The sequence below is a fragment of the Myotis myotis genome, unplaced genomic scaffold (genome assembly GCF_014108235.1).
Source record: "Myotis myotis isolate mMyoMyo1 unplaced genomic scaffold, mMyoMyo1.p scaffold_m19_p_1, whole genome shotgun sequence".
Taxonomy (NCBI): Eukaryota; Metazoa; Chordata; class Mammalia; order Chiroptera; family Vespertilionidae; genus Myotis; species Myotis myotis.
The window spans coordinates 58455933-58469173 of NW_023416313.1; the positions used below are offsets into that span (position 1 = coordinate 58455933).

At 39.8% G+C, this 13241-nt stretch overlaps 1 protein-coding gene across 4 annotated transcripts in view; it reads right to left on the minus strand.

Annotated features, from left to right (window-relative positions):
- The window catches only part of KLHL8 (kelch like family member 8), a 48501-nt gene that overhangs the window by 19705 nt on the left and 15555 nt on the right, over positions 1-13241 (minus strand). For 3 of the 4 annotated variants that reach the window (XM_036339127.1, XM_036339107.1, XM_036339116.1), the window contains 3 exons: positions 5300-5848; positions 4099-4285; positions 376-519 (listed from right to left, as the gene is read on the minus strand). In XM_036339127.1, coding sequence (XP_036195020.1) covers positions 376-519; positions 4099-4285; positions 5300-5848 — 880 coding nt within the window. The remainder of the gene's footprint in view (positions 1-375; positions 520-4098; positions 4286-5299; positions 5849-13241) is intronic. The other variant, XM_036339137.1, reaches the window with a different exon arrangement.

Below are 13241 nucleotides of genomic sequence, written 5' to 3' on the forward strand. Positions count from 1 at the left end.
ATTAATCATTTTCAGTAACCAGTAAAAAAAAATCTAATTTCAATAATAATTAGATGGGTATAGAAAAAAGCTGGTATGTGTTTATTATTTGGGTTCAAGAAACATTTTTCTTTAGTTTGATTCTTTTGCAAATATAATTCACAATAGTTTATTTTAACCCCCTTTCTCCTGGATACTCATCTCCTGTAAGGCAACTATATGCAAGAGATTGTACACTGAGCATCAATGGGCATAAAGCAAGTAAATACCACCAAAATATATTAAAACATTTTTTATCATTTAGAAATTTTCTTATAGAAAGAATTATCAAAGTTCAAATAGTTTAAAAGAGCATTTATGATCATGCGATGTGACTTAAGACAAGAATGAACCCACCTTCCACAGAGATTACACCCACGTGTCGCCTTCGACTATTCATTTCTGGTCCAAAGAACCAACTGTTTTTGTTGATAGAATAGCATTCAATACTGCGAAAAGGGTCACCAGATCCACCTCGACCACCCACACAAAACAGCACACCTAAAGGTAAAGCCACAAAATAGAAGTCAAAACCACAGTTCCCTAATTTTTAAAAAATTAGTATGGAAAAAAATATTTAAGAAGTCAAAATTTTGATTACTGGCAAAGAAAGTGGGTAGCATTCAATGTTACTACGTTACTAGAAATCTAATTTTCTTTTTTGTTTTTCCTCATTTGAATTTCTCAAAGAATAGGATACATTAGCCACCCCCACTTCCCAACATCCCATTACAATATGGTTTAGATCAGTGATGGCAAACCTTTTGAGCTCGGCATGTCAGCATTTTGAAAAACCCTAACTTAACTCTGGTGCCGTGTCACATATAGAAATTTTTTGATATTTGCAACCATAGTAAAACAAAGACTTATATTTTTTATATTTATTTTATGTATTTAAATGCCATTTAACAAAGAAAAATCAACCAAAAAAATGAGTTCGCGTGTCACCTCTGACACGCATGTCATAGGTTCGCCATCACTGGTTTAGATCCTCACCCACTATGTAAAATTGCTCTTGCTAAGGTCCTAACAAGATCCAGTGAACTCTTGTTAATTTCTTACTGAACACAACTGCAAAAGCGATCACTCTGTTTTTTGAGAAACTCCTTAACTATCTTAGTTTCCCTAATATCAAAGTCTCCTTTTGTGTCTAATCATTTCTTTCCTATGTTTTCCATGTTTTATCCTTAGCCTACTTGTCACATATGTCATGCTCACACATAAAGTGTATTCCTCTATTTTAAATTCCGTCTGTATGATAATGCCTTCCAATCTATGTTTCTAAGCCATATTTCCACTTGATGTCCTATGGCACCCAAACCCAACATGTTCAAAAGGATCTGGCTTCCTCTCTTACCTACCCCTCTTCCTTTCCTGAGGTGTCCTTCCTCTCCCTCTCTATTTCCACTGCCACTGCCTGAGTGTAGGCCCTCGTCAGCTATGATGACCCCCAACTACTGCAAGATCCTGTCCTCTCTTATCACTTAGTAGTCTTTTTGCTTTCGGACTGTAACAGAGCAATCTAATTAAAAGTTCTTTCAACAGCTTTTCATTACCTACATTAGTAGTTTCTTTCAAATGTTAGCAATGCCACTAAGTTGTACATTTAAAAATAGCAATTTAAATGTTATGCAGGCATACCTGCGAGATACTACATGTCTAGTTCTGCAATAAAGCCAGCATCACAATAAAGCCAGTCACACAAATTTTGTTGGTTTCCCAGTACATATAAATGTTGTTTACACTATACTATATAGTCTATTAAGTATACAATAGCATTATGTCTAAAAACTGTACACAACTAAATTTAAAAATACTTTATTGCTAAAAAATGCTAACCATCATCTGAGCCTTCAGCAAGTCATAATCTTTTTTTCTGGCAGCGGGTCTCACCTTTACTTTGCCAAAAAGAAAAAAAAAAAGTGCAATGTCAGCGAAGTGCAATAAAATGTGGTATCCTTACATATTTACCACAATTAACAAGAAACTGAAATTTCAGTGTGGTCCAGAATCACTCCAAAGGCATAAAACACTGACTGTGGGGCCCTGAGTTTCTGATCCAGTAGGTTTGTGGTAGGTCCAAGATTGTATTTCAAACAAGTTGCCAAGTGAATGCTGACGCTATTGGTCCAAGGGCCACCACTTCCTTCACACACTGAGAAACTTCCCTACAAGATCAAGCCTTAGCACAGCATAACAGCATGCATTGCCTAACCCGATCTTCTCCCTCTCTCTTAAAACTTCAAGCTCCTGCAACAGGCATGTAGGTGTGCTCATCCTCGAAGTGATCTATTATACCGACATTTGTCACCAGAAGCGAAGCCAGGTTAAGACTGTGTGCTAAGTATTTATGCACTAAGAAGGACTAGCACTGTGCCTGGCATATACTAGGCATTCAGTAAATGTAAAATGAACAGAATATCCCTTTCCCTAGCTGGCACCCAGAAAAAACATCTATGTATTATTAAAAACTAAGCCTGAGGTTTACTTTTTTATAAAACCTTTTCTGATCCTCAAAAGGTAAAAATAACCACTCTTTTCTTTGTGCTTCCCACTATGCCTTATGATTGTATCAAAGTGTTTGTAATACTTTACATTTATTTATTTACATGTCTATTTCCCTAGAGCAGACTGCGAGTACTCTCAGCATTTCCAATGCTCAACCTAGAATCCAGCATGTGGTAGGCACTGAATAAATGTTTGCTGAATGATATGTAAATGCATGATCAGAACTGCGTGCACTCTTTTCCAACTAATTCAATACTTTAAGTCGTAGAAATTTAAAGTTGGAAGTGACTTTAAAAATCATACAGTCAAGCCCTGACTGGTTTGGCTCAGTGGATAGAGCGTCAGCCTGTGGACTGAAGGGTCCCGGGTTCGATTCCGGCCAAGGGCCTGTACCTTGGTTGCGGGCACATCCCCAGTCGGGGTTATGCAGGAGGCAGCTGATCGATGTTTCTCTCACATTGATGTTTCTAGCTCTCTATCCCTCTCCCTTCCTCTTTATAAAAAATCAATAAAATATATTTTTAAAAAAAATCATACAGTCAAAATTGTTTATAAATAAATCAAGGCCTTCAGAGATTAAGAAATCTGCCCAGCCCTGGCCGATGTGCTCAGTGGTTAGTGTTGGCCCAGGCACCCAAGGGTTGAGGGTTTGATTCCCAGTGAAGGGCACATATGTGGGTTGCAGGTTCAACCTCGGTCCTGGTAAGGGTGCTGGCAGGAGGCAACCAATCGATGTATTTCTCTCACATCAATGTTTCTCTTTCTCTCTCTCTTCCTCTCCACCCTTCCTCTCTCCCTCTCTCCTTCTCTCTTTCCCCTTCACTCTCTCTAAAAATCAATGGAAAAATATCCTCAGGTGAGGATTAACCAAAAAAAGAAATCTGTCCAAAATATAGATATTTAATGGCAGTGATGAAATTATAATGCCAGAATGTAACCCCAGTCATTGATAAGATTTTCTTTAAATGGAAATCAGTATTTCAGCTTCACAGTTAACCTATATGATGTGGAAGAAAACGAAGAATGAAGCAAAAAGATCAGGATGCAAATCCTTTATCTGCTATTTCTCTATATGGTCTTGAGCATACTTTTAGCCTCTCTGATTCTTAGTTTCCTCATCCATAAAATGGGATAACACTAGCTATCTCCTAATGAGGACTGAATCATTTACTAAAACCTGCTTCATTAAGTTCTTGCAATCATGTAAGGGATCGTGTATATGAGGACTCAGCATATGTTGGGCATATAACACAGTGGTCAGCAAACGGCGGCTCGCGAGCCACATGCGGCTCTCTGGCCCCTTGAATGTGGCTCTTCCTAAGCCTTAGGAGTACCCTAATTAAGTTAATAACAATGTACCTACTATATAGTTTAAATTTAAAAAATTTGGCTCTCAAAATTTCAGTCGTTGTACTGTTGATATTTGGCTCTGCTGACTAATGAGTTTGCCGACCACTGCTCTAAGGCAATCAGATACTAATCATCTTACAATCAAGTCTGGGCATACATACCCAACCCCCAAATACAACAAAGATCCTTCCAGCAGAGTTGATAAACAAGTAATTTAATTACCAGCAGTATGCTTCCTTGGTGTAGTCCGAACAGAGTATTCAAAGTCAGGTACTGCTCTGCTACTCAAGTGAAGGTGGTAATTTCTTGCTTCATCCAATAAATCTCTACATTTTAGATTTTGCTTGACAATCTGTTCTTTTGCCACAACACCCATAAGGAAATCCACCGGCAACAGCGGCAAACGAACCTAAGATCACGAACAGTTATGGATATAAAATTTAAGTTGTAACTGGATAGCTCATCCTCCACTTTCACTGCAGCATATTACCCTTTTAAAACTCATTTACTATGTCATAAAGACTTAAAGTACAATGTGCCTAGTACCGGTCTGCACTAATGAAAGCAGATTATATGCTAAATGTATTATCCCCTTTTAAGTACAGCTTTAAGTAGACTAAATAAATAATATTCATTCAAATTTCTTCCAAAATGGTACTGTCATGATTAGAAGGCCGCTTGCTGCTAAAGAAAAGGCACAATCAAAACAAAACTCTGTGCTTTGCTGTTTTGCCTCTTAAAGCTAAGACTGAACACATGAAAATGTGATCTATTTCTGAAACACACAAACATTCAGGTCTGAAAATTGATTTGTTTTCTTTAAATCAATTACCTTAGAAGATTATATACTAACTCAAGAACGCATACCCTCTTTATGGAGAGGCACTCACTATTCCTCTCTTAAAAGAAGCACTGATTTTCCATTGGAGTAAAGGCATTATCAAACCAGGCAATACAATTTTGAGCTAAAAGCATGCACACACACACACAAAAATAAGATACAGCTGCAAGATAATGAAACTTTTTGTTTGTTTTTGTTGACAAACTTATTTTCAAAGTAATTCTAATGCCTATTTATTTATCTTCCTAAGTAACCCCTGTTGACAGTAAAAATAAATGACTAAAATAGAGATACATTTCTGAGATTTAAAAAGTAAAACTGTGGTGAGGGAAGAAAATGGAAAAGTTATATCTTGTAGTTCTTTCCAGAACAAATCTATATGCACAGAATGATATTTCTAAATCAAATGTAACAAATTCAGATTTACTGTTAAACAGTATAATAAATAGGAAAGTTAAGAGTCAAAGCCATTTTCACATTGTTTTACATCAAGTGATAATTTACACCTCTCATGACAAATGAAACATGTTGATTTGCTTCCAAATTGTTCATTTCTATACACAATCTTATTTCAGTCCCTACCTGTGCAAGCGTTTCATCCAACCATTTGGAATGATGCTGAGGATTGGCAAGAAGCCACTTGATGGCTGCATTATAGACCTGTTTTTCATTCTCAATATTTAGATCACTGGAGGACAAAAGCTTATGGAGATGCTGGGGTGACACACTTACAAAGTCTTCACACTCCACTACTTCAGTAAAGTGCTCACAGGCATACTGATCCGCCATGTCCATCAAGTCTATTCGATTGTGACTTTCTGCAAAGGCTCTTACCGCCAAGCAATTGGAGGGATGAAAATGTAACTTCATGTATTCACAGCAAGCTCTAGCCACCAGTTCCACCTGCAGAATGCAGGCTGCATATAAGAGAGGCTGGACGTTGTCAACAGTCAGAGTGAGCCGTGAAGAATAGACAAACTTTACCAGGTCTTCTATTGCATCGCCATCAAAATCTCTAATTTCAATCACGGTCTGCTTGGCTTCAGCCATTTCAGAGAGAAACATGGCTCTGAAGTAGGGAATAACGCAAGCCAATACCAGTTTGTGACAAGAGATTAACTTTGAGCCAACCTGTTCCAAACAAACAAAACGGGACTCAGTTTAATAACACAGCTAGTTTTAGATCAGCATCAACCATATGCTGTAGTGGGGACAATAACTCCAGACAAATTTAGTGCATTTGTTTTAACAATGTAATGCTTTGGTCACTTACTTTTATTTTTTTTTGAATTTTCATTTTATTTATTTTTTTATTTAACTAGTGACCAGGTGCACAGATTCGTGCACATTGAAAGGAAATTATTATTAGACGGTGGCTGGTGGGGCAGGACTCGGCGAGAAGGGACACACCCCAGAGTCAACATCCTGAAGTCCCTCCCCGGCCACCGCATCTGGGGTGGCACCGTGACTCAAAGGGCATCTGCAGAGTGAGCAGGGTCCCTCTGGAAGGTGGGGTCCCTTGGCCTGGCCTGCAGGGATCAGGCTGAAACTGGCTCTCCGACATCCCGAGGGGTCCCGGAATGCGAGAGGGCACTCTGCAAAGCTGCTGTCATACAGGGTGTGCAACGCAAATGCAAGTGTGCAGTAAACCAGATTGGGGGCCGACAGTGCCCCAGCAACAACATAACCCATGGCCGAAGATGGAATCACACAGCCCCGCGAGGAATTGGGCTCCCTCCTCTCTGGTTTTGGGGTGCATCACCCGAGAACCGCTGCTGTCAAGTCACTGCAGCTCAGCAGCTCCTGTGCTGAGTGTCCGCCCCCTGGTGGTCAGTGCATGTCATAGTGACCGGCTGGACAGGCGGTGGGACACTTAGCATATTAGCCTTTTACATATATATATATTAGCCACTTATTTTTTATACATGTATCTATGGATATATAATGCATATAGAGTAAACAATGCTATATAACACTGTATAAGTTTAAGATATACAATATAATGATTTGATATATGTATTATGAAATGATTGTCACATAATTACATTCTTTCTTCCCTTATGATGAGAAGTTTGAAGACCTTAGCAACTTTCAAATACATATATCTAATATTATTAACTATAGTCATCAAGCCAGGCACTATTTTAAGTACTTTTCATATATTAACTCACTTAGTTGTCCCAATGCCCTATGATTATATACTATTATTACCCACGATTTATCAGTGAGAAATTGAAGCACAGAGTAAATAAATCAATATTTAGTTGTATTTACTATGACTTAACTGAGGTTTTTTTACTTCCTGCTTAAATTATTTTGAAATAATGAAAAAAATGTAATTAATAATTAAATTAATTTTATATAAAATAATAAAAACTCTGAAATCTCACCACGTTAATTATTTAAAGATTAGATTGCTTGCAATAGTTTGCTATTACAAATGACATAGTAATGAACTTTGTTGTAATTGAATCTTTGTCCATCTTCCCTATTATTTCCTACAGAAAAATTCTAGAAATGCTGCTTCAAATAGGTACAAAATTTGAATAAATTTTGCTAAATTGTCCATTTTTTATCTACCTACGATAATTGTATTTCTTCTACAAACTTTTTTCTATGATGTTTTTCTTATTCATTTGTGAGAACTCATACATTTAGAGGATTAGTCATTTGTTTTATATAAAATTAAACTTTCATCTTTTACAGTGTGCTTGTAAATTTTATTCCCCCCATATATTTTTTATATAATTAAATCAATCTTTTCTTTATGATTTCTGCCTTTGGTACTATGCTTGAAATGGGAATCATTCTAATATTCCATAAACATTTACTTCAAGTCATTTTTTTCTAGTACTTTTTTTGTTTTAACTACAACTTTTATTTCAATTTGGAAATTTTGGGTACTGAGTAGACAGATATCTTCTTTTTAACCTAGTAGTTATCCAAATTTCCCAGCACTTTATATTGAATAATCAATGAGTACAAGTAATAGAATAGTAGTGTTTAAGCAATTTTTCCATTTTCATGTAGCAGCTGATTATATAATACACTTATAGTTGTGTCTCATTATTTGGGAACTAATTTTTAAGTAAGATATTCTAAAGAAAAAGGTCTGAGGAGTTTTGCTTATAAATGCTCCTCACCCAACTTTTTTCACTGATTTAGAGAAAAAATGAATAACACATATTTCAACGAACAGATGATCATTTCTGGCACATATGCTATATTTAATTTTTTAAAAGAATTCATTAAAGTAGGATTTTGATTCTATTGAAACTCAAGTTGAATCCTACATTAAAGCAGAAAGCTTGGCATGTTTTCAAATTCACTTCAACCCTAAAATGAGATCTAAAATCTGATGTCAAACATTTTCAGAATAGCCTTAAAATATCCCCTTTTTAAAAATTATCTGTACATGTCACCACTGATATTTGGTTTTTAGGCAAATATCTATAAATCTCACATGATCTCTGCTCAATTAACCTGCCAACATTCTCTTACATAATAGTACTATTCTATAAAATAGAGTTCTGTGATTTCCAGGTAAAGTGTTTTAACATTGCTTTCTCACCCAAGCTGTACAAATCAATGGCCCATAAGTTATTTTCATGTTTTTATAATAAGGTTCTGTCTCTCTGTTTTAATTTTAACTTCTTGAATTAAGTAAACAAAAACATGGATGTTTAATGCACACGCATACAAAATCACACCCCTATGTACCCCTTAGAACAAATACCCATCTTATCTTTAATAAGAACTTTGAGTAATATGTATGAAATAGGAACATAAAAAATTTTATCTTTCTATTCATTAACTAGAGGCCCGGTGCACAAAATTTTGTGCACTGGGGGGGGGGGGGGAGGATCCCTCAGCCCAGCCTGTGCTCTCTCGCAGGCTGGGACCCCTCGGGAGATGTCCATCTTCTGGCTTAGGCCTGCTCCCCGGGGTATTGGGCCTAAGCTGGCAGTCAGACATCCCTCTGACAGCCCGGGAGCCCTCGGGGGATGTCCACTTGCCAGTGGGGAGCAGGCCTAAGCTGCAGTCGGACATCCTTAGCGCTGCTGAGGAGGCAGGAGAGGCTCCCGCCACCACCACTGTGCTGGCAGCCATCAACCTGGCTTGTGGCTGAGCAGAGCTCCCCCTGTGGGAGCGCACTGACCATCAGGGGGCAGCTCATGCATTGAGCATCTGCCCCCTGGTGGTCAGTGTGTGTCATAGTGACCAGTTATTCCCAGTCGTTCTGCTGTTAGGGTCAATTTGCATATTACCCTTTTATTATATAGGATTCTCCTTTGACACTATATAGTTTCATTATATTCTTGGAAGTTTATTTCTATATTTTTCTTCTCTAGTACATAAAAAAACATTTAATCACCAATTTAGAATTAAAAGAAATCAAAGCCTATACATTACATATTTAAAGTAGTATATAGGTGAAAAATACGTAATCTAAAAAATATAGACATTACTATACAATTTTAAATTATATAAGTAAATACTACATTATGTGTCTTGATACTAGTGAAAGTTCTAATTTATATTTGTTTTTATTAGATCAGTGAACATATAAATAATTCAAGATGCTCAGGGGAAAAAAACATGCCAAGCTTATAGTTTAGTGAAATACGTAAAATATCAACATTAAAAAAATGTTCCCTGCACTGGCTGGTTGCTCAGTGGTTAGAGTGTTGGCCCTCAGACCAAAGGGTGGAGAGTTCAATTACCGGTCAAGGGCACATTCCTTGGTTGTGGGTTGTATCCCAGCCCCAGGCAAGGGCGTGTGGGAGGCTTCCTCCCTCCCTTCTACTCTGTCTGAAAATCAATAGGAAAAAAAATCATGTGAGGATTAAAAAAAAAAAAGTAAGCAGAGTTAGGGGTCAGCAACTATTTCACAAAGGAAATTGTTGGGGAAAAACAATAATAAAATAAAATGTTCCCTTATTAAAAAAAAAAAAAATCAAAACCAAGTAATTTTCCATAGATTAGCCAACAGGGATAAGAAAACAATGAAACAAAGGCTTTTAGATTGATAAAGCACTTCACTTTTTTTTTTAATGTTTTTATTGATTTTTTTTTAGAGAAGAAGGGAGAGGGATAGAGAGAGAGGAGCATCAATCAGCTGCCTCCTGCACACCCCCCACTGGGAAACGAGCCTGCAAACTAGACATATGCCCTGACTGGGAATCAAACCTGTGACCTCTTGGTTCATGGGTTGATGCTCAACCACTGAGGCACACAGGCTGGGCAAGCACTTCACTTACAACACAGGGAAAAACAGGGGAAGCCAAGCATGCTTAATTTTAATTATTGATTCAACATGCAAGTCCAACCAGGAAAACTAAGTAGAACTCTGAAAACATAAATGAACTTTTGCTGAATTATGAGGTAAAAATCAACAAAAAATGATATAAAAACAACATTAACAAAGAACATCAAAAATTCCAGTACTATCAAATCTGACTTTTAAAATGAACCTATTTTACATAAGGAAGTCAATTACTTTTTAATTTTTTCTCTCTCCTCCCCCATTCCATATAATAAAAGCGCAGCATGCAAATTGTCCCCTCCCTGAGAGTTTGTCTGGGAGTTCGACCAGGGGGCAGGGCTGGTAGGGGAAGGGAGGGAGGCACCAGCTGGCAGTGACAGCAGGCGACCAGGGGAAGGGAGGGAGGCACTGGCTGGCAGTTGGCAGCTCCTAAGGACCCTACCAGTACACGAATTTTGTTCACTGAGCCTCTAGTCTATATAAAACCCTAATGCAAATCGACCGAACAGTGGAATGACCTATCGCTATGATGTGCACTGACCACCAGGGGGCATACGCTCAATGCAGGAGCTGCTCCCAGCCTGAAGGCCTGACCAGTAGTGGTGGCAGGGGGCAAGCAGGCGGTGCCAGGCCAGCCAAGGTGGGTGCGAGTGGGGGCCCCCAATCGCCCCACAGGTGGCCCCGCAGATTGGCCCTGATCACCAGCCAGGCCTGGGAACCCTACCTGTGCATGAATTTCATGCACCGGGCCTCTAGTACAATATAATTTACTCAAAAGTCAACAAATACTGTTAACCTTCTGGTATATTTTTCCTTCCAACTTTTTTTCTGTGCATTTTGAAACATAACTCAGTTGTCATGAACTTTGTTTCCTAAGTTTCTGAAAACTTTTGTAAGCTTCATTCTCATTGGCTATACACTATTTTAAACCAGAGTTGGGGATAATCTTTTTTTTGCCAAGGGTCATTTAGATATTTATAACATCCTTCTCGGGCCATACAAAATTATCAACTTAAAAATTAGCCTGTTATATTTGGTCAAACATTTAATTATCTCAATCCTAATGCCTTGGCAGGGCTAGACCAAATGATTTTGTGGGCCTTATGGCTCCATGAGCCGATGTTCCCCGCCCCTGTTAAACAGTGGATCCAACACAGTTTATTTAACCATTCTGATATCAGCCATTTAGATGTGCAGCATTTTAGAATACTTCTTTGAGATAAAATCTGAAAAGCAGAATGAATCAAAAACTTTGAGCTTTTCAAAGCTATTGATACAGACTGTCAAATTGTCCACAAAAAAACAATGAGCCAATTTACTTATCCAACAGCAGTGCTTCAAAATACCTCCTTCATAAAAATTTAAAAAGCAATGAATTTTTTAAATATTCAATATGTTGATAATTTATTTTAGCTATGTTTAATGCTTATTAAAAAACTAGAGGCCCGGTGCACAAAAACTTGTGCACTCGGGGGGGTGGGGGGGGGCGTACCTCAGCCTGGCCTGTGCCCTCTCGCAGTCTGGGACCCCTCAGGAGATAACGTGCTGGCTTAGGCCTGCTCCCGGGTGGCAGAGGGCAGGCCCAATCCCTAGGTGCAGCCCCTGGTCGGGCTCAGAGCAGGGCCGATTGGGGAGTTGGGGCACCGCCCCCTGTCATGCACAGAGCAGGGCGGATAGGGAGGTTGTGATGCCACCCTCAGTCACGCTCAGGGTAGGGCCGATTGGGGGGTTGGGGCACCACCCCCTGTCACACTCAAGGCAGGGTCGATGGGGAGGTTGCAGCGCCACCCCCTGTCACGCACAGAGCAGGGCCAATCAGGGGTTTGGGCACTGCCCCCTGTCACACTGATCCCGGTGCCGGGAGACCCCTCAGCTCCGCTGATCCCGGTGCTGGGAGACATATTACCCTTTTACTATATAGGATAGAGGCCTGGTGCACGGGTGGGTGTCAGCTGGTTTGCCCTGAAGGGTGTCCTGGATCAGGGTGGGGGTCCCCACTGGGTTGCCTGGCCAGCCTGGGTGAGGGGATGATGGCTGTTTGCAGATGGTCACACACCCTTCAGGGTGGGGGTCCCCACTGGGGTGCCTGGCCAGTCTGGGTGAGGGGCTGAGGGCTGTTTTCAGGCTGGCGGGTGACTGAAGCTCCCAACTGCTGCTTTTTTTCTTTTTTCTTTTTTTATTCTGGGCCAGCTTTAGCTCTGGCTCCAGCTCTGAGGCCTCTCCTGCTGAAAGCAGGTATCTGGTTTCTTTGGGTTCTATAATCAAAACCCTGTTTCAACTCCAGCTCTGAGATCCCAGCTGGCTGAAAGCAGGTTTCTGGGGTTTTGTTTAGCTTTTATATTTGTAACAATGTTTCAAACTGCAAGCTCAGAGGCCGGCAGTGGCAGGCGGGGAATGTTAAAGTCCTCCGTCACTGAAGCAAGCAAGCCTCATGTTAACTTCAAGCTGCCTGGCTGCTGGCCGCCATCTTGGCTGGCAGTTAATTTGCATATCTCGCTGATTAGCCAATGGGAAGGGTAGCGGTTGTACGCTAATTACCATGTTTCTCTTTTATTAGAGAGAATTGGCTATCCTGTGAACTATTCTTTTGCAAACAGTTGTTTTACATAGGTTCACTTCATTTCTAAATTTTAATTATATAATTCCATTAACACAGATTATTAAAAATCTTTTACAAACACCTCAAAATTTTTTAAATCATTAAAAAAATCCTAAAGCATATTAGGTTGAAATGTTTATAATTATGCCACTTAAACAGTAAATGTTTGAAAACTAGACTGAAATAAAAGTGAAGACACACAGTGGAACAGGAAGAAACAAAGACTGGAGGGGGAAAAAACACCTATATAACAAAAATTCCTTTCATATGTGTTTATAAACTACTAGAGGTCCGGTGCATGAAATTTGTGTGGGGGGTGGGGAGGGTCCCTCAGCCCAGCCTGCACACTCTCGCAATCCAGGACCCCCTGGGGGATGTCCAGCTGCCAGTTTAGGCCCAATCCATCGGGCCTAAACTGGCAGTTGGACATCCGTCTTGCAATCTGGGACCGCTGGCTCCTAACCACTTGCCTGCCTGCCTGCCTGATCGCCCCTAACCGCTCTGCCTGCCTGATCGCCCCTAACCACTCTATATCCCTGCCTGACCACTCCTAGCCGCTCTGCCTGCCTGCCTGCCTGATCACTCCTAGTCACTCTGCCTACCTAATCACCCCTAACAGCTCTGTCTGCCTGCCTAATCACCCCTAACCTCTCTGCCTG